Source organism: Mytilus edulis, chromosome 3 (genome assembly GCF_963676685.1).
Source record: "Mytilus edulis chromosome 3, xbMytEdul2.2, whole genome shotgun sequence".
In the NCBI taxonomy this organism is placed as follows: domain Eukaryota; kingdom Metazoa; phylum Mollusca; class Bivalvia; order Mytilida; family Mytilidae; genus Mytilus; species Mytilus edulis.
The window spans coordinates 5,273,668-5,301,522 of record NC_092346.1 but is presented as its reverse complement, the minus strand read 5'-3'; the positions used below and the strand labels follow the sequence as shown (position 1 = coordinate 5,301,522).

Below are 27,855 nucleotides of genomic sequence, written 5' to 3'. Positions count from 1 at the left end.
ACTGCATTGTGGGAAAGACATTAGCGCTCCATTTTATTTTTATAATAGACTTTCATAATTTCTGTGACAAAAATGTCGAAAAGAAAAAAGAGCGCAGCTCTAATCGATTCAGATAGTGAAGAAAGTGACAGTGGATCAAACATTGATGAAGTATGACAGTTTAGATTGTTCTGAAATTCAGTGGATATATACGTTTTACAGAGAATTCTAATGGATTTATCAAGTTTCACACAAAGTGAAGCCAAACAAAATTTAAGACCTCTCTCCCACCATCCTTTATCATCCCTTATAAATTCATGTATATATGCAAACATCTAATTTTCTCTATCATGATATTGGATTTTAACACAACATCTTTTATCTAGGATTTTAACATATATACAAAAAAACATGCATTTCACCACTCTCAGCATTAAAACACTTAGAAAAACCTCAAAGAATAAGAGGAAATGTGTGTTAGTGTGTGTGTGTGTGCTGTATAAATGTTGACACTTAATACTGAATGAGCAAAAAATGTTCCATGCTACTTGTAAAGTCTGAATTAAAGTTTCAACCTGGTTCTTCCACAACAACATTAACTCAATACATAACTGTCCTTTATATTAAATGTGTCCTGAGTTAAAATCTAGATTAGAAATTAGAAAGGAAAATAAAGTGAAAGCTTAGAATGGTTTAATCTAAGTGAATTTTACTGCCTTTATTTACTTTAGGAAATTTCCAATGAATATGATCAAATATAGCTAAAGCTTTCCAAATGGGAATATATTTTTCAACTGAATGGAAAGATAATTCTAGTTACAATTTTATCACATTTTTAAATGATAGACTTCCTTAGCCACATATTAGCCTTTCTTGTAGTCAGAAATTGAAGGCAGCTTTTTGCATAAAGTAGAAATTATTTATTTTCTGTCAGAACACTTTGGTAAGGGAAATTACTTATCTAGTAAATCCAATTTTGTGCCTGGTTGGTGGTAATTTTTGACATTTTTAGATAAATAAAATAAAAAAACAAAAAATGTTCAATTGTAAAAATTTTAGAAGTTCAGACATTTAATAAGGGACAATTAGAATCTAAGTATACATCACGATCTATTCATAATTTGGCATGTTAGGTTAAAAAGAAAGTTTGCTTAGATAAAATGATTTTATCAACAAAAATTATATGATTTGTTTATCAACAAAAATTATATGATTTGTTATTTAAAGTTTAGGTATGCTTTTAATTTTGTCTGTTTCTTTCTCTTCTCTTAAAACTATAATAAAAATTGACTTGATGCAAATAAAAAAGTCAACAACTTAAGTAAAAAAATCAAAAGAGTTCAATTCTGTTTGTTTAAAGTTTTTTTTTTGGTCATTTAACACATATATATCAGATTAGGCCTTGTATAAGGAAATGGTGCAATAAGCTGAACTGTAATAAAAATATATACAACTTAAAAATAAAAAGTAATGATATATGGTTTAGCTACATTGAAATCTGATATTGAACTGCAACAAAATGTCTTATCTTTTTTAATATCCATATACAATTTACCTCTATACAAAGCCAGCCCTTAAAATACCTTATTTATTTAAATAACTTATCAATTAAGAACACATATAGACATGTAGTGCAAAAACAAATCATATTTGAAAAACCTATTAACTCAAAAGCTTATCAATCTTCTTTAAATTCAAATTTGAAGTTACGAATGTGTTACCAATATCCTGTCATATTAACAATTCAGACAGATTTACACTACTGCCTGATGATTTGCTTGTATTAAAAATAAGATTGGTAAAAATTGCAAGTCAATCAATGCAATGATTTATAGTGACCTATCTTCAAATTCTGGATGATTTTGATATAAATCTCATTCATTTTATTCCACCTACTCCTTTATATAATATAGTGAAAGGAACACAAGATTAAAAGATTTAAAAGTTGATATATCAAAAAGAACCAACCCACTGACAAATCCAGGAAAATGATATGCTAAACATGCTTAAAGTCATATGAAACCTCAAATTAAAAAAAATAATGCATATGTTTTTTTATAACTAAATGGATAGTTTTCATTATAAAACTTATGTACATATATACTTTTTTCTGAAGAAAATTCTTTAATGTGTTCATATTTAGAAGAAGTTTACTTTTTTGATTTGCAATTTGCTGATATATTTTCTGTATGCAAAGTGACCTCAGTGTGACCCACTCGTAAAAATCCGGTGATGGAATACGCATTGATCTGTCCTTAAAATAAACAATTATCTGATTGTACATGTTAAAACACGTGCTCAATATCCATGTTTAATTGTTGATTGTTTACTATAAGGTGTCAATCGGTAAACTTCGGCTTCTAAACACAACATTCAAGTAGCTGCCATATTTTCATTTCATAACAGACACCGAGAGAAAAAAAATGACAATTACACGATATGGTTGCGTAAAAAATGATAAAATTGTGCACAGAAGACAAAGTTTATGGTATGCATGCATTGGTTCAAGAATTGGATAAACATTATTTTTCACCAGGCACTGGTTTCTTATGACTTTAAGTTGTCATATTTTGTTTACATTCAAATACCTATGTTGCATCATTGTTAATAATTTCTGTTGAATTTATGTTTTTAAAACAATGTTTAAGACAAATGGTTTTCTTTCAGGATCTGAAAGCACTGGCTAAAAGCAAAAGGAAGCGACCAAATTCTGAATCTCAAAACTCAGCAGCAGCATCACAGAGTGATTCCGACTCTGAAACATCTGAAAGTGATGATGATGTAAGTATTGGTCAAGACAAGATCATGTTATATTATAAAACAGGGTAACAGGGCTCTTTTGCTCCCTGTTGAAGGCCTCACTGTGACTTTTAGATCAGGAACAAAAATAAAAGTGCTTCTCCTTTACTTTTTGTGTTTTTTGCTGTACAAATATTGTTTTGTGTCATGAATGTTATAGGATATTTCCCTTCTTTTCTGTGACAATGCTTTGGTGGTACCGATAAAATGATTTAATGGTTTGATATTTACTAGCTCCTACAGTAGTTGATTATATTAAGTGTCCAATTGTTTTTTAGTTTCTGTAGATATTATTTTTGTGTTTTTAGGATATGCTTCTATTTTGAATATCTACATATGAAAAAGAAAAAAATTAAAGTAAATTGAAAAATAAAGAACTCAGTTCAGATTTGTTAGAATTTATTGTAAATGGCTTTTGAATTTACAGTGGACAGTAAATGGCAAGGGTAAAAAGAAAAAGAAGAAAGGGAAAGCTGCCAAAAAGAATAGCAGGAAATCCTCAGCATTATCCTCTTCAGAAAGTGAAGCTGAAAGTGAGAAACATGTTTCTGAACCTGAGGAAGGTATGTAATTAATGCAAACAGAAATGGATTACCTCCCTTCTTTATTATTAATTATCACCATTATCTTTATAGAATGTAATTAAGACATGTGTCAGAGACAGTGTAATTAATGTGATCCAATACATACAAAAGAATTATTTCTCTTGCATCATTTGTGTAAACAGTGCAATGCAGTAACACCAGTGCTGTGTAAACTGCAATTAGCTGTAAACAATACCATGCATGTTTTTTGATCTGAAAGAATCTTGGAATAAAGTGAAATTTCATAATTGTTCAGGAATGTAAGAATAGCTGTCCTAAATTAAAACACAAGTGAAGTTTTACACTCCTACCTATGATCATACTCGTGTATTTGGCAGAAGAACACCAATGTTCCAAAAGATCTTTACATTCCAAACATATTTAGAATTAAGACAGAAATAAAAAAAGATTTAAGTCTTTCTTTTACAATAGTAGAAGATAAAAAACACAAAAGAAAGCAACATTAGTATGGAAAAGTTGGCCAAATTATGAAAGCATTGAGAAAATATTGTCAGGTCAATTAATTTTCATTGAATAGCTTCACATCTTGACGACTATGGGATTTAAAGCTTGTATATTGCCTTTGATTTAGGAACTTTACCATTTTTGTTCAGTTGTCTCATTTAGTTCACCTTTCTTGTCATCTTTATTGTAGTATTATTATACGACCGCAAAATTTGAAAAATTTTTCGTCGTATATTGCTATCACGTTGGCGTCGTCGTCGTCGTCGTCCTCCGGCGTCCGAATACTTTTAGTTTTCGCACTCTAACTTTAGTAAAAGTGAATGGAAATCTATGAAATTTTAACACAAGGTTTATGACCACAACAGGAAGGTTGGTATTGATTTTGGGAGTTTTGGTCCCAACATTTTAGGAATTAGGGGCCAAAAAGGGCCCAAATAAGCATTTTCTTGGTTTTCGCACTATAACTTTAGTTTAAGTTAATAGAAATCTATGAAATTTTGACACAAGGTTTATGACCACAAAAGAACGGTTGGGATTGATTTTGGGAGTTTAGGTTTCAACAGTTTAGGAATAAGGGGCCAAAAAAGGGCCCAAATAAGCATTATTCTTGGTTTTCGCACAATAACTTTAGTTTAAGTAAATAGAAATCAATGAAATTTAAACACAATGTTAATGACTACAAAAGGAAGGTTGGTATTGATTTTGGGAGTTTAGGTCCCAACAGTTTAGGAATTAGGGGCCAAAAAGGGACCCAAATAAGCATTTTTCTTGGTTTTCGCACCATAACGTTAGTATAAGTAAATAGAAATCTATGAAATTTAAACACAAGGTTTATGACCATAAAAGGAAGGTTGGTATTGATTTTGGGAGTTTTGGTCCCAACAGAATAAGGGGCCCAAAGGGTCCAAAATTAAACTTTGTTTGATTTCATCAAAATTGAATAATTGGGGTTCTTTGATATGCCGAATCTAACTGTCATGACTGTGTATGTAGATTCTTAACTTTTGGTCCCGTTTTCAAATTGGTCTACATCAAGGTCCAAAGGGTCCAAAATTAAACTTAGTTTGATTTTGACAAAAAATGAATCAGTTAGGTTCTTTGATATGCTGAATCTAAAAATGTACTTAGATTCTTGATTATTGGCCCAGTTTTCAAGTTGGTCCAAATCGGGGTCCAAAATTAAACTTTGTTTGATTTCATCAAAAATTGAATAAATGGGGTTCTTTGATATACCAAATCTAACTGTGTATGTAGATTCTTCATTTTTGGTCCTTTTTTCAAATTGGTCTACACTAAAGTCCAAAGGGTCCAAAATTAAACTTAGTCTGATTTCAACAAAAATTGAAATCTTGGGGTTCTTTGATATGCTGAATCCAAAAATGTACTTAGACTTTTTATTATGGGCCCAGTTTTCAAGTTGGTCCAAATCAGGATCTAAAATTATTATATTAAGTGTTGTGCAATAGCAAGTCTTTTCAATTGCACAGTATTGCGCAATGGCAAGAAATATCTAATTGCACAATATTGTGAAATAGCAAATTTTTTTTTTAATTAGAGTTATCTTTCTTTGTCCAGAATAGTAAGCAAGAAATATCTAATTGCAAAATATTGTGCAATAGCAAGATTTTTTTTTAATTGGAGTTATCTTTCTTTGTCCAGAATCAACTTAAATCTTTGTTAAATACAATATACAATGTATATTCACTTTTTACTACCAACTGATAAATTATAATAAATAACATTCAGTGATAACAAGCAGTTTTTTTTACATCTTAATATTTTATGATGTATTTAAATGAGTAGTTATTGTTGCAAACTCCATTAGAAATTTTAATTGAGATTAGTTTTGGAATAAGGGAAAGGGGGATGTGATTAAAAAATTGGGTTCAATTTTTCTCATTTGAAATTTCATAAATAAAAAAGAAAATTTCTTCAAACATTTTTATGCCCCACCTACGATAGTAGAGGGGCATTATGTTTTCTGGTCTGTGCGTCCGTCCGTCCGTCTGTCCCGCTTCAGGTTAAAGTTTTTGGTCAAGGTAGTTTTTGATGAAGTTTTAGTCCAATCGACTTCAAACTTAGTACACATGTCCCCTATGATATGATCTTTCTAATTTTAATGCCAAATTAGAGTTTTTACCCCAATTTCACGGTCCACTGAACATGGAAAATGATAGTGTGAGTGGGGCATTCGTGTACTGAGGACACATTCTTGTTTTGAGAGGATTAATATTCAACAGCATAGTGAATTGCTCTAAGAGAAAACAAAAATTTTAAGTTCATTAGAACACATTCATTCTGTGTCAGAAACCTATGCTGTGTCAACTATTTAATCACAATCCAAATTTAGAGCTGAATCCAGCTTGAATGTTGTGTCCATACTTGCCCCAACCGTTCAGGGTTCAACCTCTGCGGTCGTATAAAGCTACGCCCTGCGGAGCATCTGGTTTTTAATGTGATAATCCTGTGTAAAAAGGCAGTATATTTAGACAATATACGTATAGTGTCTTGAAATATGAAATTTATTTGTATGAGGCTTAGAAACGGGAAAATGCGAGGTTCTACCGAGCATTTTCCCATTTCGTGCCGATTACAAATAAATTTTATATTTCAAGACACTATACGTATATGGTTTTTATACTGAAATCGATAAAAAAAAAAAAAAAATATGAAACAAATATTATTAAAAAAAAGTGTTTGGAATTTCTCCCTTGGGGTACCATTTTGGGGTATTTCCCTATGAGCATAGTCTAGGCGGTAAGCATTGACAATTTAAGGAATTAGAAAGGGAAAAGGAATTTAATTAATAACATTTGATAAACATGGTATATAAATTACTAATTTGAAGACATAACAGGTTTAAATTCATAAAGGTTTGACCATTGTTACTACACGTCATGGTTGTGACGTGACGTTGTAAGTAGGCGGGGCTTATAGGTGAGTTGAGGTCATTGACGTATAAAGCTAACGTTTATACGTATAGCTTTATCTGTATAGTAAAATAGCTGATTGCAGTATAATGTGCTTTATTATAGGTGAAGTGTCAGAGTCTGACAGCGCAGGTGGTAACTCTGGGTCTGACTACGAATCTGATAAAGAGACATTCAACGATGGCTATGATGAAAACTTAATCGGAGATGAAGAAGATCGATTACGCCTGGAAAAAATGACAGAAAAAGAAAGAGAACAAATTTTGTATAACAGAATCGAAAGAAGAGAAGCTCTGAAAACAAGGTAGGATATTGTGGGTGAAAATAATCTATAATATAATGGTTTGACAAAGTAAAATATTCAGAAAAAGAACAGAAGAAAAGATAAGTATGGAAAAAAAATCAGTCTTTGGTAATTGTTAGAGCATTGTAAGCAATCGCTGGCATTGTGTTATTCAAAATTCCTTAGAATGCTTGAGGTAACCACTTATTGAACCGTGATATTTATTATTGAAGCAAACCAGAAAAATGACAAATAAATGCGCTCAGACTTTATTAACTAAATAAATAAAAATACTACACATTTCATGATTTATTTAATTAGGTTAATTTAGTTACATTTAAATACAAAAAGGAGAAAGAAAAGAAAAAACAGAATTGTTTTCAAATAAATAAATACTGTAAATTCAGAAATTATTGCGTACATTTATTATTGCGATTTTGTCATTTTAAATTTAAATGTGATTTTAATTTTTACGATTTTGAAAAAAATCCTGTTTAATTCATGTAAAATATTTCAAAATGTGAGTTTAAATTATTGCATTTTTCACAATAATAAAAACCTGGCATTAATTTCAGCTAACCAGAAAAAAACACACAGAAGTGTAAAAGCCTCATTTATTTATTTTTTAAGCTAAAAAATATGGTGCTACAACTTCAAGATCAAATGAGTTAAATTTAATTTCATTAGTTTAAATATATTTATTTAAAAGGATTGGAAAGCAAGTTTTGCAACTTATATTAATCCACTTTGCAGGTGCGAGTGCTGCCTTGTAGCGGCATTAGCCTGCCCTTTTTAGCTCACCTGGCCTAAAAGGCCATGTGAGCTTTTCTTATCACTTGGCGTCCGTCGTCGTCGTCGTCGACGTCGTCGTCGTCGTCGTCGTCGTCGTCGTTAACAATTTTTCAAACATCTTCTCCTCTGAAACTACTGAATGGATTTGAATGAAACTTAGCATGATTGTTCCTTAGAGTATCCTGCACAAAGTGTGCGCTTCGATTTTTGATCCGTCAAAAAACATGGCCGCCGTTACCTAAAATAGAACATAGGGGTCAAATGCAGTTTTTGGCTTATATCTCGAAAACGAAAGCATTTAGAGCAAATCTGACATGGGGTAAAAATGTTCATTAGGTCAAGATCTATCAGCCCTGAAATTTTCAGATGAATCAAACAAACCATTGTTGGGTTGCTGCCACTTAATTGGTAATTTTAAGGAAATTTTGCAGTTTTTGGTCATTATCTTGAATATTATTATAGATAAAGATAAACTGTAAACAGCAAAAATGATCAGCAAAGTAAGATCTACAAATAAGTTAATATGACCAAAATTGTCAATTGACCCCTCAAGGGGTTATTGTCCTTTAATGGCAATTTTTCACAATTTGTTCATCATATTTGCTAACTTTAAAAAATCTTCTCCTCTGAAACTACTGAATGGATTTGAATGAAACTTAGCATGATTGTTCCTTAGAGTATCCTGCACAAAGTGTGCGCTTCGATTTTTGATCCGTCAAAAAACATGGCCGCCGTTACCTAAAATAGAACATAGGGGTCAAATGCAGTTTTTGGCTTATATCTTGAAAACGAAAGCATTTAGAGCAAATCTGACATGGGGTAAAAATGTTCATTAGGTCAAGATCTATCAGCCCTGAAATTTTCAGATGAATCAAACAAACCATTGTTTGGTTGCTGCCACTTAATTGGTAATTTTAAGGAAATTTTGCAGTTTTTGGTCATTATCTTGAATATTATTATAGATAAAGATAAACTGTAAACAGCAAAAATGATCAGCAAAGTAAGATCTACAAATAAGTTAATATGACCAAAATTGTCAATTGACCCCTTAAGGGGTTATTGTCCTTTAATGGCAATTTTTCACAGTTTGTTCATCATATTTGCTAACTTTAAAAAATCTTCTCCTCTGAAACTACTGAATGGATTTGGATGAAACTTAGCATGATTGTTCTTTAGATTATCCTGCACAAAGTGTGTGCTTAGATTTTTGATCCGTCAAAAAACATGGCCACCGTTACTTAAAATAGAACATAGGGGTCAAATGCAGTTTTTGGCTTATATCTCAAAAACGAAAGCATTTAGAGCAAATCTGACATGGGGTAAAAATTTTCATTAGGTCAAGATCTATCAGCCCTGAAATTTTCAGATGAATCAAACAAACCATTGTTGGGTTGCTGCCACTTAATTGGTAATTTTAAGGAAATTTTGCAGTTTTTGGTCATTATCTTGAATATTATTATAGATAAAGATAAACTGTAAACAGCAAAAATGATCAGCAAAGTAAGATCTACAAATAAGTCAATTTGACCAAAATTGTCAATTGACCTCTTAAGGAGTTATTGCCCTTTAAAAACTTTTTTCACAATTTGTTCATCATGTTGACTTACTTTAAAAAATCTTCTCCTTTGAAACTGCTGTATCAATTTCAGCCAAACTTAGGCTAAATGAGTTTCAGAGTTTCAGAGTATCTAGTATAAATTTTATATTTCATTTCTTTGTATGTCAAGAAACATAGCTCCTATGGCTAAAATAGAACATAGGAGAAATTGATTTTTTTTTTGGCTTTTGAAGAGAATAGGACGATTTCAAGAACATTTAAATAAATTGAAAAGCCAAAATAATCATTGATGAGAGATTAAACCAAAAAAATTCAGGTGAGCGATTCAGGCTCTTGAGAGCCTCTTGTTCCAAATCTACAAGGGTGTCCTTAACGTACAAGAGATATGGCTCTCTCTTAACATGGGTCAGCCATTTATCGTTCCCTTCCGATGGACTATCATCGTTTCCTCAAGACCATACTCGCAAATGGTGTCAAGGGAGACCCGACAATTCAATCCCTGAAATTTTCATCCCGAACGGGAACTGAACTAGGGACCTTTGTGTTAGAAGTCCTTTAATTTCATTGTGATGATAAATTAATCTTCCTCTTACAGATTTGATATAGAAAAGAAACTACGACAGGCCAAAAAACAACAACAAAAGAAAAAAGACAAGCAGTTTGCTGAGTCTTTGTTAGACAGATCCACAAGTCAAAGGAGTAAAGAAAGACGAAAAAATATTGAAGAGAAAAAAGATTCAGGAAAATTTTCTGTCCTCAAAGAAATAAAGGCAAAAAGAGAAGAAAAGAAGAGACAAGGTTTGTTTTAGGATTAATTGAATTAAGCGTTGTTACAAATTGTATTAGATGGGAGTGTGGAAGCACTTAAATTATTTAAAAGTACATGTTTACATTTTCTTTTCAACTTTGTAGAAGTTAACAAATAAAGGTCACTATATCTTTCAACAATGGCAAAAAACCCAAATCACATAGCAAGCTGTTTTTCAATCAAAAGATTCATATTTGTTTGTTATCTTCCATTGCAAGAGATTTAAGGTAAACACACAATGTGGAATTTTACATTACCTTAATCTTGTTGAGAATATGATGTAAAAACAAACGATAGCAGGTGAATGATGATGACACCTTTAAATGTGACTTTCTGTAAAAGTATATTAAAAGAAATTGAAGAGTGCATCACTTGTAATTATTAGCATCTTAAAGTAGTCTTTAGATGATTATTCAATAGAATAACTTGGTGTGTTCTGTAGCCTCAAAAATTTATTTGATTAATTAGAAATTTTTTTTTATTTTATTATTTATAACTTCCAATTTACAACATAATATACACAAATATAATAGCAATATATAATATATAAATCTATAGATATTATCTAATCAATACATCTTTCTATTAGGAAGCAATTTTTTTTTTTTTTTTTAAATATACAAATATAAGATAAAGAGTAAAGCAGTTTGAACACCGGAGAGAGAGAGATAGAAAGAGAAAGAGAGTGAGAGAGAATAGTGTGGTGAGTTTTCAATATAATTCATCTAGAAATTGAATTCTATTTTAGTATAGTAAATACAGCATTTTCATTTATAACATGTATATACATTTTTGTACTTAACTAAGCATGCTAAGTAATATATCAAAAGCATTCCATTCTCTGAGAAACTGATGTTCACATTTGTTTTTCATAGCAATATTTTTGTCCATTGCATACACATATTTTATCTTTTCTTTTACTGAGTTTATTGTCAGTTTTTTTTTAAAACATCTGGAATTATAAATATATTGCTTTATGGTAAGAAAAAGAGTATTTTCTGCATTGCCTTTTGATATTTTTGCAGTGTTACCAAACAGAAAAACTTCTTTTGTAAAAAGTACACTAATTCCATTGGTTAGAAACCAATTTTCAATCTGTTCTAATAATAATTGTGTATGTTCACATTCCCAAAATAAATGTTCTAATGTTTCAATTTCTCTATTACAAAATGTACAATTTGGATTATCATAAATCTTAATTTTATGAAGAAATTTGTTTGTAGCTAAGATTCGATGATTGAATCTAAACTGTAGCCACTGTAACTTAGTATTATTTGTGACAACAAATGGCAGTTTATAAAAATTTTTCCAATGATTTTGATCAAAGCCAAAAATTTCAGTCCATCTTAACTGACTAGTGGGAACACTTCCATTTTTATTCAAAACAATATACATATCTTTAGAATAATAGATTAATTAGAATTTAAGTATATTTAGAAAATTAAATGGTGTTGTTGAAGTCTATGAGTGTTGTTTACAGAAGAGGCCACAAAACAAAAGAAATTAGAAGAAAAAAGGAAAAAGACGCTGAAAGCTGATGATATTTACTCTGATGATGAAGATGAAGACGATGATAATGAGGAAAATGAGGACGATGTTCGTAAAGAGAGTAAAATGGAGGTCCATGAAACAAAATCAGAATCGGAATCATCTAGTGGTGAACGGTCATCAGATGAGGGGTCACAATCAGAAAATGAGTAAGTGTCTGAGTCATTGAAAGCAGAGATAATTGGGTAGCTATACCCCTGCTCAGAAGGAGTGAGGTAGAATAGTTTATGTCTCTTTTTCTGTCAGTATGTCCTTCCCTTAAAGTTTTTTAGATCTAAAAATCAGTGCTGCCTAATGGTTGTGTATGTAATTTTGTCACTTTTTTTAGAATTTTATTTTTCCTGCTAGTTTAAGAGTTATTGCAGATAATTGAGGTGGATTTCAGTTCCATGAAATGTTACAGACCTGAAAAAAATCTTCATTACACTGAATATTATATATAAAATTAAAAGGACAGAGTGTGTTAAGGGTCTATCTTTATCATTGAAATTTTAACTATGAAATTTCATCTTTCAAGAATATTTGTTAACACGGGATTTGTCATTTTTCCCCGAGGTTTCAGATAAGTTCTAACTTATACTTAGATAACACAAACTTGTGTTATTCATTGTAGATATTATAATTACCAGCGATCAAAGAAAAAAGTCCAGTATGTATCTACAAAGGAACAAATGCAAAAGGTCAGACTGTCTCGGCATAAAATAGAGAGGTATGTACTGCATTATTCTAAGGATTTTTGGACATATAATTTACTTCACATTAACCTATACTGTTCCATTATAATTGTCACAAGTTGAATAATATATATTTGGACTCTGAATTGGGGATGGTACTCTGAAATACCATTGTACCTCCAAGTCCTACATTTATAGTCTGTTATAACCAACTAATTTTTGCAGTTGATTTTTTATATGACAAATATTTCACAAAAAGGTCAAAATTATCAATTTTTATTTAAAGGACTTAAGCACCAAAATTGAAGTTCTGATAAAATTGATTGTCATAAAATTGGTTAGACTAGGTTAACCTTTAAATGCAAATATCAGTTGTTAAACAGTAAGCTTTTCTCTTTCACTGTGATCCATTAGTCTTAAATGAATGGTTCAATTATACCGATAACCTCAAAACGAAAGAAAATTAGTACATATTTTTGAAACCACAGTATATATATGTGATACTTATGATATAGTATAGAAACTTATTTGATCTTTTTTGTAGATGGGTACATATGCCTTTCTTCAGGAAAACTGTGCAAGGTTGTTATGTAAGGATTGGTATAGGAAATCATGAAGGCAGAGCTGTATATAGGGTATGTGCAAATTCTGTAGATTTGTAAGATTATTGTATACGTAGATATAAAGAGGCACTGGCATTTTTGCTCTTTACTCTGAAATAGTGGCATTGACCAAGTCAAAAAGTGGTATGATAAAACAAGGTTATATATTTTGCAAGTTAATTTATTAACTTATCATCACCTTCTGAAAAAGTAAGAATTATGAAATAGGGCTGTTCCCTAATTTATCATGGTTGGAGACAAGGAAGACACTCAAATTACTTGTGGATGGTTCTGTTTTCCTTAAAAATTTCTTTCAAGAAATGAAATGAAAGGTTAGGGTCTTTATAAAATGCCTTCCATGTCCCACATGCATTTTAATTCTGAAACAACACTTACACAGTTAAACGAAATGATAGTACAGATATTTGTTTGATAGTTTGATTCTTTATGTCTTAATTTCAGGTAGCAGAGATAATAGATGTTGTAGAAACTGCAAAGGTTTACCAATTAGGGACAACTAGAACAAATAAAGGTTTAAAATTAAGGTATTGCATAAAATAATGTAGAATGTGATATAAATGTACATGTATTTAGGAGAAAATTTTTGTAACAGCAATGGATAAATCTTCATCTATTTTTTAGCTCACCTGGCCCAAAGGGCCACCAAGTGAGCTTTTCTCATCACTTGGCGTCTGTCATCCCTCGTCGTTAACTTTTACAAAAATATTTTCCTCTGAAATTACTAGGCCAAATATAACAAAACTTGGCCACAATTATAATTGGGGTATTTAGTTTAAAAAATGTGTTTGATGACCCGTCCAACGAACCAAGATGGCTGCCATGGCTCAAGATAGAACATAGAGGTAAAATGTAGATTTTGGCTTATAACTCGGAAAACAAAGCATTTAGAGCAAATCTGACATTGGGGTAAAATTGTTTGTCACGTCACCATCTATCTCCCATGAAAATTTCAGATGAATTGGACCAAGGTGAGCGACACAGGCTCTACAGAGCCTCTAGTTTCTTACTTGATTAGGGTTTCATAATCATTGGTAAGATATATGTTCTGTACATCTACCATAATTAAAAAGAGAATATGTTAATAATTTATTGGATCGTTCCCTCTTTCTGAAACTTCCATCATCTTTCTAAAAAGACAGAAATTTTATAATTACATAAGATGAAATTTAAAAAAAAATCTAGGTCATCATGGTCATGCAGAAAGGGTTATATAATTAGACTAATTGATTTGCCTATTATTTTGCAGACATGGTCATTCAGAAAGGGTTTACCGATTAGAGTTTGTATCAAACCAAGACTACACAGATTCAGAATTCTTTAAATGGAAAGAAGCCATGTTGTTAGGAGGTCTAACTTTACCAACTGTAGATGATATTGAAAAAAAAGTCAAAGACATTGCAGAGGCTGCTAATTATAAATTCAAGGAAAATGATATTGAAGAAGTAAGAATTGTGGATTTTTGTTATTTATTGAGTACACATTTATTTTTATTCATTGGATTCCATGTATATACAATGTAGGTGAACTCAAATATTTATCAAATTACATTTTTTTGTTATCTTGTCCATACTTGCCCCAACCTTTCAGGGTTCAACCTTTGCGGTTGTATAAAGCTGCACCCTGCAGAGCATCTGGTTTTGTTATCTTGTATGCAGAACTTTGAAAAGCATAAAATCAAGTATAAAAAAATACAGTTTTTACCCACAAAAAAACTATACATATGGAAATGAATGAAAATTAAAATAACAAAAATACCAAACACTGCTGAAAATTAAAAACAGTAAGTCCCTAATCAAATGGAAAAATCAAAAGCTCAAACACATCAAACAAATGATTAACAATTGTCATATTCCTGATTTGGAACAGGCATTTTCTTATGTAGAAGATGGTGGATTTAACTTGGTTTTATGGTTAGCTAGCTAGCTTAACCTCTCACTTGTATGACAGTCACATTCTAAATTCCACATTTGATTTAACTCTGTTATGTATATTGATTGCAAAACTTGAAATATATGGGGGATTCAGTTAATTGTAAAATTCATTAAGATGAAACTACTATGCTACTTATAGTAGATGTCATTGAAAAAGTAGTCTTCAAACATCCATAATTCAATGTTGAAGATGATAGAAAAATAACATTATTTTGTAAAAACATCAAAGTTTTACACTGAGTATGGTAATAACAATGATTAACACTTGAATGATAATTCATTTGTATACTTAAAACATATTGATGCTTTTTACAGATTGTAGCAGAAAAACAAAGGTTTAAAAAGAATCCCCATAATTATGCTGTTAAGAAAACCGCTTTATTGAAACAAAAGGTCAGTTGAAGGTTATTGTATCTTATTAAATGTTAAGGAGCTTCTGCGATGGCTCACTTATTAGACTGTACTATGATCAAGATAGATAGGGATTAAATGTCAATGAGACAGCAACCTGAGCATACAAATAGCTGGCTTGTATCTAAACAATATGCTGTCAGTCATATGAAACCTCAAATTAAAAAAAATATGCATATGTTTTTTAAAACTAAATAGATAGTTTTCATTATACAACTTATGTACATATACTTTTTTCTGAGGAAAATTCTTTAATTTGTCCATATTTAGAAGAAGTTTACTTATTTTTAATTGCTTGCTGCCAGGAAAAATCCGGTGATAGCAATACGTAGGAATCTGTCATTAAAATAAGCAAGTGCCTGATTGTATATGTTAAACACCTGCTAAATACCCATGCTTTTTGTTGATTATTTACTATAAGGTGACAATTGGTAAACTTCAGCTTCAAAACACGGCATTTAATGAGTAGCCATATTTGTTAAATCATAACAGACAGAGAGAAAAAAAATTTGACGATTATACGATATATTTGCGTAAAAAATGACAAAATCGTGCACAGAGGATTAAGTTTATGATATATACATGCATTGGTTCAATAATTGGATAAACATTAGTTTTCACCAGTCACTCGTTTCTTATGACTTTAACAAATAGAAATGAATTTAAATCTTTCAGAGATCTTTGATTGACACAAAGTTCTCAAATGACAAAATTCAAGGATAGGCCTATTTTGTGACCTTGAAAAAATCAGTAGAATTCATTTATAAATATTATATTATAGGAAATGGCTGACATGGAAGGTAATGTTGATCAACAAGGTAAACTTCAACAAGAATTAGAAGATTTAGAGGAAAGGGCCACAGAGTTGGACCGACGACGGTCACAGAAAATCAACTCTATCAGGTATGTCAGGGTTGTTAGAGGAAAGGGCCACTGAGTTGGACCGGCGACGGTCACAGAAAATCAACTCTATCAGGTATGTCAGGGTTGTTAGAGGAAAGGGCCACGGAGTTGGACCGGCGACGGTCACAGAAAATCAACTCTATCAGGTATGTCAGGGTTGTTAGAGGAAAGGGCCACTGAGTTGGACCGGCGACGGTCACAGAAAATCAACTCTATCAGGTATGTCAGGGTTGTTAGAGGAAAGGGCCACTGAGTTGGACCGGCGACGGTCACAGAAAATCAACTCTATCAGGTATGTCAAGGTTGTTAGAGGAAAGGGCCACTGAGTTGGACCGGCGACGGTCACAGAAAATCAACTCTATCAGGTATGTCAGGGTTGTTAGAGGAAAGGACCACTGAGTTGGACCGGCGACGGTCACAGAAAATCAACTCTATCAGGTATGTCAGGGTTGTTAGAGGAAAGGGCCACTGAGTTGGACCGGCGACGGTCACAGAAAATCAACTCTATCAGGTATGTCAGGGTTGTTAGAGGAAAGGGCCACTGAGTTGGACCGGCGACGGTCACAGAAAATCAACTCTATCAGGTATGTCAGGGTTGTTAGAGGAAAGGGCCACTGAGTTGGACCGGCGACGGTCACAGAAAATCAACTCTATCAGGTATGTCAGGTTTAGAAGATTTAGAGGAAAGGGCCACTGAGTTGGACCGGCGACGGTCACAGAAAATCAACTCTATCAGGTATGTCAGGGTTGTTAGAGGAAAGGGCCACTGAGTTGGACCGGCGAGGGTCACAGAAAATCAACTCTATCAGGTATGTCAGGGTTGTTAGAGGAAAGGGCCACTGAGTTGGACCGGCGACGGTCACAGAAAATCAACTCTATCAGGTATGTCAGGGTTGTTAGGGGAAAGGGCCACTGAGTTGGACCGGCGACGGTCACAGAAAATCAACTCTATCAGGTATGTCAGGGTTGTTAGAGGAAAGGGCCACTGAGTTGGACCGGCGACGGTCACAGAAAATCAACTCTATCAGGTATGTCAGGGTTGTTAGAGGAAAGGGCCACTGAGTTGGACCGGCGACGGTCACAGAAAATCAACTCTATCAGGTATGTCAGGGTTGTTAGAGGAAAGGGCCACTGAGTTGGACCGGCGACGGTCACAGAAAATCAACTCTATCAGGTATGTCAGGGTTGTTAGAGGAAAGGGCCACTGAGTTGGACCGGCGACGGTCACAGAAAATCAACTCTATCAGGTATGTCAGGGTTGCAGGGCAGTTTTATTAGACTGATGGAAGTATTGTCAATTCTGTGTGCTGGAATTATATCTTTTTATTAAACTTGCAAGTCAGTTCAAGTTGAATTAGATTTCCCTTTATGAAAATATTTGATTTAATGATTTTATCTGGAACTTTAAATTTGTTTTGTACTTCTCAGCAAATTTGGTTCAGATATTTTTTTGTAACTTTTTATCAATTGTTGCAAAAAAATTTGATTGAAATTATGATCATATTATAATTATAAATTCTGAAATAGCATTAATTAATCTCACAATTTTGTTCATTGATTAACAATAGTAATAAAAAATGTGTTTATCAAATTCAATTTCTGAGTTTCCAAAACTTATTGCTTTTTCTTTAGTTACATAAACCAGAGAAACAGACAGCGTAATATGATAGAATCAGAAGAAGCTTGTAAAGTTGAAGTAGAAGAAATGAAAAATAAAGTAGCTGATCCATTTACCAGACGACAGTGTCGTCCAACCATGGTAACAAAGGTATGTCATATGGGACTAAAACAATGGACAGAAATTTGATTATTACTTTAGATGAAATTGAATGTTAAAGTTTGTGAAATATCTTTTTTTACACGAAATAAATTTTATCACTTCAAAGTTACTAAATTTTGATTATTCCTTTTAAAACTAGACAATAATTTAAATAGTGTAATCTGTCTAAAGCCAAAACTACAGAACATATATTGTTAACCTTGATGATTTCATATGTACTTTATGACATATAATTTGACATGTACTTTCACAACATATAATTTTACATGTACTTTCATGACATAATTTTACATGTACTTTCATGACATATAATTTCACATGTACTTTAACCACATATAATTTTACATGTACTTTCATGACATATAATTTCACATGTAATTTTACATGTACTTTCATGACATATAACTTTACATGTACTTTCACAACATAATTTTACATGTACTTTCACAACATATAATTTCACATGTACTTTCACAACATAATTTTACATGTACTTTCACAACAAAATTTTACATGTACTTTCATGACACATAATTTAACATGTACTTTCATGACATATAATTTTACATGTACTTTCACAAATATAATTTGACATGTACTTTCACAACATAATTTTACATGTACTTTCACAAAATATAACTTTACATGTACTGTCATGACATATAATTTCACATGTACTTTCACAACATATAATTTTACATGTACTTTTACAACATATAATTTCACATGTACTTTCATGACATAATTTTACATGTCCTTTCATGACATATAATTTCACATGTACATTCAAGACATATAATTTAACATGTACTTCAACAACAAATTATTTTGCATGTACTTTCACGACATATAATTTCACAAGTCCTTTTAGATGTACTTTTATGACATATAATTTTAACGTGTACTTTTACATCCTTTAATTTCTCGTATACTTTTACAATTTTTAATTTCATGTGTACTTTCACAACAAATAATTTCACATGAACTTTTACAACCTATAATTTCACATGTACATTCATGACATAATTTCATGTGTACTTTCACAACAAATAATTTCACATGTACTTTCACAACAAATGATGTCACATGTACGTTCAAGACATATAATTTAACATGTACTTCAACAACAAATTATTTTACATGTTCTTTCACGACATATAATTTCACAAGTACTTTTAGATGTACTTTCACGACATAATTTTAACATGTACTTTTACATCCTTTAATTTCTCATATACTTTTACAACCTTTAATTTCATGTGTACTTTCACAACAAATAATTTCACATGAACTTTTACAACCTATAATTTCACATGTATATTCCTGACATAATTTCATGTGTACTTTCACAAAAATTGATGTCACATGTACTTTCATGACATATAATTTTATGTGTACTTTCACAACATATAATTTCACGACATATTTTTTCACATGTACTTTTGTACTTTTACGATATATACTCTGACATGAATGATTTGACATATACTTTCCCACAACATATATATCACATGTACTTTCACTCCTCTATCAGAAAACACTATGATGAAGCATCAGATTCTCTTGAATGAATTGTGCCCATTATTTGAAGGTTTACTTTCTTTCAGGTTGGTTCGCAGGCAAAAGAACCATTGAAAGAAGCCAAAGAAGGTCAACTTAAAAACGAAAGCCCATCATTGAACCACAAACTCCCATCATTGAAGGTATATAATTATATTCTTTTTTGCTATGGTTGGGATGGTAGTTCAAAAATGTAGCTAAAGAAGTGTAAAAGATAATTTAAAAGTTATGCATGTTTGGGTTAACAAAAAAGTGGCAGCTCCTTTTGTTGATTTCTAGATAATTTTTTTTTGCTTAAAACCCATGTTAATTTTATAAGATAAAACTGAACTCTTAATTTTCCTTGTTTAGAGACTTAATTTGTTTCAAGTTCAAGGCTATCAATTTTGTATTTTTATTTGCTTAAATGTATATATGTATCAGACTATTTTATGGTGTTTTGATTTATTACGTTCAAATTTTTATTTATTCAATCATTCTGAAGATCTCTTGTACATAAATATTGGTTTAACGCAATAAGTTGACCTGGTACGAAAAACTCTGAACCTTTTGAAACCTTGAGATCTTCAACATGACTGTTTATTCCCTAATTTTTATCCACTGTATTTTCCAGGCTGAAGATCACAGAGATCATAGAAAGGTATATCTCAAAACAGTAAAGAAAACTAACGCAGATTATTTAAGTTGCTAAGTTAAAGGCTACTGTTAAGTTTTAAAAATGTTTCATAGTTGCAATTTCCAGTAAATGCTAGGTGCATGACTAGTTATAGTACCTCAAGATCAATTTTGGCTGCCTACAACTTTTTTCAAAATTTGAATAGAATCTTGGATAAGGTTGTCAACATTGATTGAAAACATTCAAATAGAGCTAGCCATCATTTAGTGTAAAACAACATACCGAGTTATTTCTTTACCTTGAACTGGCACTTTGATTTAAAGAAATATTGGAAAAATTAGTAAGCCAGTTAAGTCATATTCAGCACAATTTAGTATTTATTAAGTTCTTTCATATAATTTAAGTCATCTAGTGTCAGGTTTTCCTATTACTTGAAAATTAAAAGAAAATTAAATTGATAAAAAAGAAATTTATAACAAATAGTTGACTGTACTGTTTTGATTTCTACAAGATTTTATTGTGTTTAATTTGTACTCATAACAGACTGGTTTGGTTTGCCTGTCCTTTATCTGTTTGAATTTTCTAGATATAAGGGCCAGGTATTCACCAACCATCTTTTACCTCTATTTTTTGGCATCATAAGTAGAAAAGTTTCCTGGTTGAAAAGGGAGAGAAGCCGACACAGAAATATAGATTCTACTTCTGCATTGAGTGTCATACAATATTTCATCTTTTCAGACAGTTACATTTCAAATTTAAAATATGAGCCTTGTCTTGCATTTTTGAATACCAAGAATTTAACTGTTGACAGATGAGAAATATGGTATTCCACTAGATACAGTGGTAGATTCATCGTATTCCACTAGATACAGTGGTAGATTCATCGTATTCCACTAGATACAGTGGTAGATTCAGTTAATCGTAGTCCACTAGATACAGTGGTAGATTCAGTTTATCGTATTCCACTAGATACAGTGGTAGATTCAGTTTATCGTATTCCACTAGATACAGTGGTAGATTCAGTTTATCGTATTCCACTAGATACAGTGGTAGATTCAGTTTATCGTATTCCACTAGATACAGTGGTAGATTCAGTTTATCGTATTCCACTAGATACAGTGGTAGATTCATCGTATTCCACTAGATACAGTGGTAGATTCAGTTTATCGTATTCCACTAGATACAGTGGTAGATTCATCGTATTCCACTAGATACAGTGGTAGATTCAGTTTATCTATAAATAGACAACTTTTAAGTTTGATGCATTTCGGTCAAAATCTCTGGTTTTAGTGAACATTATTCATGCGTTTAAGGGCATCGTCACTTCTGTTCCCATGTTGAGTAATTGGTTGGAAAACTATGATGATATATTGCATGAATAATTCTGCAAATTGAATTCTCATAAATGACAATCAGCACTGCTGTCATTGGGGAATTGTGATTAAATACCTACCGAACAAACATTATTTCTAGTTTATCCTGCATAATGATGATCACTAAGACGCTTAATGAACGTTAATAGTGCAGGGATACAGGTGATCCTTTCTATCTGGTAAATGATGTCATAAAGGCCCTCGAGCATTTTTCCAGTGATGGACAAACTCGAAAGTGGTCTTTGTTTAAGACGATATGTAGGCAAAGTTCATCTTTTTGTATCAAAGATTTTGCTCTTTTTATGTGTCATCACAATAGTGAAGTCAAAGGAAAGCAAGAAAATGAAATGTTTTTGATTTGAAATTTGAAAAAGTGGATCTGAGATGAAAGAAATTACAAACAAATAATCAATTGTTGGAAAAGTGTAAGCCATCTATGAAGGAGAGAAATGTACGATCCATTATCTATTTTCTTCTTATTTAATTATTTATCTGCTTACATTTACCATGTATATAATCTCTTTTCATATGAGATTTATTTCTTTGCTACATTTGATTTAAGTGCAGTGTTATAAATAACTTTAGATTTGGGTTGAAAGATACTTTGATTTTTTGTTTGTTGTTGAATTTTCCTATAGAAATCTTTAACAGAATTTTATAGAATTTTGATCATTAAACTTGTTGATGGGTGGTAAAAAAACAGTTCCAACCACACAACCCCAAACACACACATTAAAACACACAACAATTAAGTCATGAAACTGTAAGAAAATATGTGCACATTGTCAACAGTGCTAGCATTGATGATGGGAAGTTTTTAACTACATTGACTCATAATACAGTCCTGGCACGGTCGGTATTGATATATATTATCATATATTTTATATGCTGTTTTAAAGTAATGCAGGTTGTATAAAAATATGTTGACCAATTTTAGAGGAATTTTCTTAAACCTATTACTGTTTGGTTTTTTAAAACTAATAATTGTTTAATGCACATTCTATTGTGTAAGTAATACTGTAAACCTACTTATTTTTCGCGGATACTTAATTTCACGTTTTACCCTTTTTATACCATTTCGCGGCTATTTAATTTCGCGATTTTCTGAAGTTCAATAAGGAATGATCCATGTATTACATATTGCGACGATTAATATTCGCGTTATTTTTCTACTCGCAAAAGTCAGGAAAATAAATCGCTCTTGAAAATAAGTTGGTTTACAGTATTCTGAAAGATATTTATGATTGGGGTCACTTTTCTTTTCAAATAAGATGCAATAAAACCCTCTTGTACAGCAACAACAGCAGGGTATTTAAGGAAAGAAAAATTAAGGCATTTTTATTTGTTTTTATTTGCAGATATCACCATTAAAAAATCCAGATAAAAAGCAACAAGATTTATTTGCTGATCATGATTTTGATATAACAATAGATCTTGACGTCACCTCATCAGGTATTTAATGTAACAATAGATATTATTGTAGTTTACATATATTAGAAACATTTTTATTGGTGAAAACATGATCATGTGACATGAAATAATTCAGTTATTTTCATTTAAATTCAAGGAAGGACGAATAAACCTAAAAAATTTACACCAGCAGTGAGTAACCCTATCATTTACTGGTGACTTAAGCTTTTGAGATTCTTGATATGTTCTTGAGTGATCTCCCATCATAATGATATCACAGACATCTGAAACAAAATTGCAACAGTCATATTTGAAACCTACCAAGTGGCAAGGAAACAAGGCTTTGAAATTATCTTGTGTCAAGGACATCTTGTATAAAATTTTACAGTCTACCTTTAATGTGTAGTACATTTCTCTCCAACTCCAAATAATTTTTTCCAACAGTTTCCAGTGTTTTAAAAAACTTACTTTTGATGGTTCAAAAGACCCTTGCACTGTTCAGTATAATAAAAACAATTGTGGCCCCTAAGAAGTGAAGAATAACCAAATTTCTCAACCCTAATGTAATAATCTTTTCTGGTTGACAATTTTGAATATTTAAATTTGCTATTGGCCATAATTGTATATTGACCTCACCACATAGGTTTGTGATATAAAGATATTGCTGTCCTCTCATCAGATATGGGAATGAATAAAACAGAAACAAAAAATCATAGATATGTCTTCAAAATAACATTCTTGAATTAACTAAAAACATTAAGACATAATACCAACACTGTCTTTGTTTGTCGCACAGAAAAAAAAGGTATTTATTTTAAACCTACACTCATAAATAGTAGTAATGTTATTATATTATTATTTATAGAATAACTAATCGAAGAATTCAAATAGTGAAAAATATTCAACGTGTGACCAAACAACACATTAATTCACAAGTGCATGTAGCGCATGAGTTAATTTTCAGTGTTGTTCGGTCACCAGTTGAATATTTTTGGATATTTGAATTCTTTGATTAGTTATTCTTTTTATTACATTGGCAAATGTTTTTTTTTAAAGAAATTAATGTAAAGCATTTAAGGAACCATATCTTTTTTCTACGCATTCACAATTTGTTTTGATCCGCCGTTATCGATGTCTTGACCACGCCTAGTGTTGTATGAAGTCAGAGAGTGAAATAACCACGTTTATTTCACATGTGAAATTATCGGGGTTTTTTTTAACTGGGAAATCAATGTAATTCATTGCAACCAATGTAAAAAAATGGTTTACTTTTCAGCTCCCTCAATGATTGTTAATAAAACCAGTGAAACGAGTCGTGAAGGAGCTGCACCAAAAAGATCCCTTAACCTAGCCGAATATAAAAAGAAGAAAGGACTTATTTAGTACTAGTGTGTATGTGTGAGTGTGAGTGTAAATGATGAAGGATGTTTGAGTTGGTGTGACTGATCTGAATCATGTGTATGTGTGTTGACTTATCATTTCATTTCAAAATGTGTGTTTTCACTACAGAAATATCATGTTTATCATTTTTATATTAAGTATATCTTGTTTTAGAGAAGGACATTTAGACCATATAATTCATATAAGAGAGTCTGATAGGAAAATTCTCTGTTACTAATAGTATCATTATGAAAACTTGCTTCGTGGACCATATTTTAGCATTAATAGATCAGTGATGTGGGAAGAAAAATTACATTTTATTTATGAAAATTTCAAGGAAAGATTGTGTCTTTTGCTAAATCTGTAATTTCAAATTGGTTCTTAACGTTTAAAATGTTTACTGTAAATTCAGAAATTATTGCATTTATTTATTATTGCGTTTTTGTCAATTTAGACTATAATGCGATTTTAATTTTTGCGATATTGAGATATATACTGTTTACGGTAATTTATATACAAAAATTAAAAGTGTGAGTTTAAATAATGGCGATTTTATAACCCTGTCGCATTTTTCGCAATAACAAAAACATCGCAATAATTTCTGAATTTACAGTACTTACATTTGTATTATTGTGTGTGTACAGTCCGTCAATTATCAGTTTTTTGGTTCATAATATTTTCTTATAAATTAGGTTTATATAAAACCCTTTCTAATGTTCAACAGCATTAAACTTGTTTTCTAATGTTTCTCTCAGCTTACAAAGTAGGAAATTGCACAATGAACTTACACAATATTTCTTTTAACATAAACTGGGAGTAAAAGTGATCCTTTAAAAGAATTTTGACTGTTAGGGATCAATATGTTTTTGAAGACTGTTAGAAAAGGGGGAGGGGTGTTCAAAATGTTTTTGTCATAGGCCAGTCTATATTTTTACCAGTTGGCAGCTAGTCCCCCTTTTCTCAAATCTCTGAAGTAAGAGCCTTCATAAATAAATCCATAGTAAATAATTGTCAGACTTTTAATGCACTATGTTTGGTTTTTTGTTTTTCTCCAGCCAATTGAAAAATGCACAGCTTCCGGTGATAGCAACATAATGAAATATGTAATCTCAATTTATAAATATTTTTGTTATATAAGTGTTTGGCTGGTTACCCCACATTGTCTGTGTACAGTTTCTGATTTTGATTTGTTCCATTTTTTGTAACATTATCTTACCCACAGCACTTTTTTTATTGAATTGTTTTACATTGCAGTGTCAATTATAAACTCAAATTTACATGTTATTTTTTCCCCAATCTTTGTAATGTGAAATGGATTTCAGTATGTAGTGATATATAAATAATATATATGTAAAACAATGACCAGGGGGTGTTTCAAGTCCTTGGCTACCCATGAAGGTATCTCACATTCATATATAAATTGTTTTAAGTTGTAATAAAACTTGATTTTCAACATTAAGTGTAAATTTAGAAATTTTTGCGTGCATTTAGAAATTGTATTTGAATGGGGATATATTTTGAGATCCCACCCCCTTTCCTTTTCTTCTGAGTCAGAAACCCTTTTTGAAAATGGCTGGATCCCTGAATTTTTATTTTTTTTGAAAACTTGCTTGTGGCAATTTTATAAATACATGTAATTAAATTTTCTAAATATTGAATACAAGAGGTTGTACCTGAAATAATGGACTAACTTATTTTAAATTATTTCTAACCATCTTGCCAAATGATTAAAAAAGTGCTTAAATACAATCTGAGAAATAAAAATCTATGTCAAAATATCTTCAAATAAGGAAGGGTTAAATATACTTGAATCCCATCATCATTTCATTTCACTTCATAGGATGGATTTCAATAAGAGTCAATGCAATGAAATATATGTCAATAAAGGGCGGTAACTGTGATCTTACAACTTTTAAATTAAAATGAGTTGAGATTGAAAATCTGATGTCTTTGAGTGTTTGAGGTATAAATTTGTGAACTGTGTTCACGCTACTTTTTTAAACTCATTCAGGATTTGCAACTGCATGTTTAAAAAGCAACAATTAATCCATCTTGTTTTAAACTTGTTCAAAGGTTAACATTATTTTCTATGTTTTTAAAGCTAACCATGCGTGACCATAACATGCAATGTTTTGTTAAAGGAACAACTGTACGTCTATGAAGTTTATATGTGTTGATGTAGTGATTTTTTTACGATGAGTTCACCAATATGAAAATAGGTTTTTTAGAGGTAGATTTTGTTGAGGTTTTTAAATGTTTAAATTGATATTTTAATCTATGAATTGGTAGCATACTTAACATGTTTCTGTTTGATATTGCATTGTTAGGGCTGTTCCATTAAACATGGATGTTAGAGGGTATGAAGGGACTTCTTAAGGACTGTTCCATTTAAATGGATGTTAGAGGGTATGAAGGGACTTCTTAAGGACCGTTCCATTTAAATGGATGTTAGAGGGTATGAAGGGACTTCTTAAGGACCGTTCCATTTAAATGGATGTTAGAGGGTATAAAGGGACTTCCAAGATTCACCAAACAATCCAGCTATTGTGGATTCAGTATGATTCGTCAGATTCAATCTTTGGTAGAGTTTTGGGGTATAAGTAAGCCAGGAATTTAATGTTAATGAATTACAAATGTTCTAGAGGCTTGAATGTAGACTTTGGAAAAACCATGAAATATAAATAAAAAAAAGAAAGATTTTCCTCAATCCTCAAAAATAAATTAATCCCCAGTACTTTGAGTAAACAACCATCAATGACTCATGTCTAAAATTAAAACCTTCCTACCTTTCCAACTTCATTGAAATGGAATGGCCCTTACAAAAACTATTTGTATACATATTGGAATATTATTACACAGTATCGTGCCTTTTTGAGGCTGCAATGATATCCTGTTTTTTTACACAATCTGATTAAAAGTAAATCTTTAAACTAGCTCAATTTTTTTTGCTTGGTCGCTTTCACACATAATCTTTAATTAGATTTTATTTAACAGGTCTAGTAAGCAATTCTACAACCATTACTTTTGAATTTAAAAAAAAATATATTTGATTTATGGCATTGTTAATAGGGGATGTAAATTATAGTGCAATTTTCTCAATAAGTATTTACTTGAGCATTCTTTAGTTACCATATCAAGCGAGGTGTATAAATCATGAGTTAGAATGAAATACCTCAGGACAGAGTGTGTGAGATTTTTATTAGATATTTGTTATATATGATGTTGTACCTCTAATTAAACTGATAAATCTTTTTGTGTGTATTATTTACTTGATTTGGGATCACAAGATCATGAATGTTTAGATGTCAGATCACCAATTTACTCTGCTGATTGATCAACAATGCTTGGGTTATTTGGATTGGTTTATCTGATCTTGACCATATTACATGGTTCACAGGCCAATGGTTGGTTATTGTCGAGCCTGCCACTTTTGTTGCAGAAAGCTCGA

General features: G+C 31.3%; 1 protein-coding gene across 2 annotated transcripts; it reads left to right on the top strand.

Moving 5' to 3' along the window:
• Positions 1-10: 10 nt before the first annotated feature.
• Positions 11-27,658, top strand: LOC139515675 (RNA polymerase-associated protein RTF1 homolog). 2 transcript variants are annotated; one of them, XM_071305317.1, is made up of 17 exons: positions 11-150; positions 2,647-2,760; positions 3,206-3,341; positions 6,863-7,061; positions 9,986-10,188; positions 11,679-11,895; positions 12,360-12,455; positions 12,965-13,055; positions 13,485-13,567; positions 14,290-14,485; positions 15,290-15,367; positions 16,167-16,288; positions 17,921-18,056; positions 19,676-19,771; positions 20,242-20,268; positions 22,976-23,069; positions 24,304-27,658. In XM_071305317.1, the coding sequence occupies exons 1-17, from the start codon at positions 73-75 to the stop codon at positions 24,408-24,410; spliced, it is 2,073 nt and encodes a 690-aa protein (XP_071161418.1). In that variant the 5' UTR covers positions 11-72; the 3' UTR covers positions 24,411-27,658. The 2 variants fall into 2 exon arrangements, with proteins under 2 accessions (XP_071161418.1, XP_071161419.1); XM_071305318.1 differs by lacking the exon at positions 20,242-20,268 and having other exon boundaries at positions 24,304-27,128.
• The last annotated feature ends 197 nt before the right edge of the window (positions 27,659-27,855 follow it).

What these genes read in the sequence shown, in the direction of transcription:
- LOC139515675 (XM_071305317.1), top strand. Translation starts at nt 73, where the DNA reads ATGTCGAAAAGAAAAAAGAGCGCAGCTCTAATCGATTCAGATAGTGAA. An exon ending in GGGTCACAATCAGAAAATGA is followed by an intron (nt 11,896 to 12,359) that starts GTAAGTGTCTGA and finishes TATTCATTGTAG; the next exon opens with ATATTATAATTACCAGCGAT. An exon ending in ATCACAGAGATCATAGAAAG is followed by an intron (nt 20,269 to 22,975) that starts GTATATCTCAAA and finishes TTTTATTTGCAG; the next exon opens with ATATCACCATTAAAAAATCC.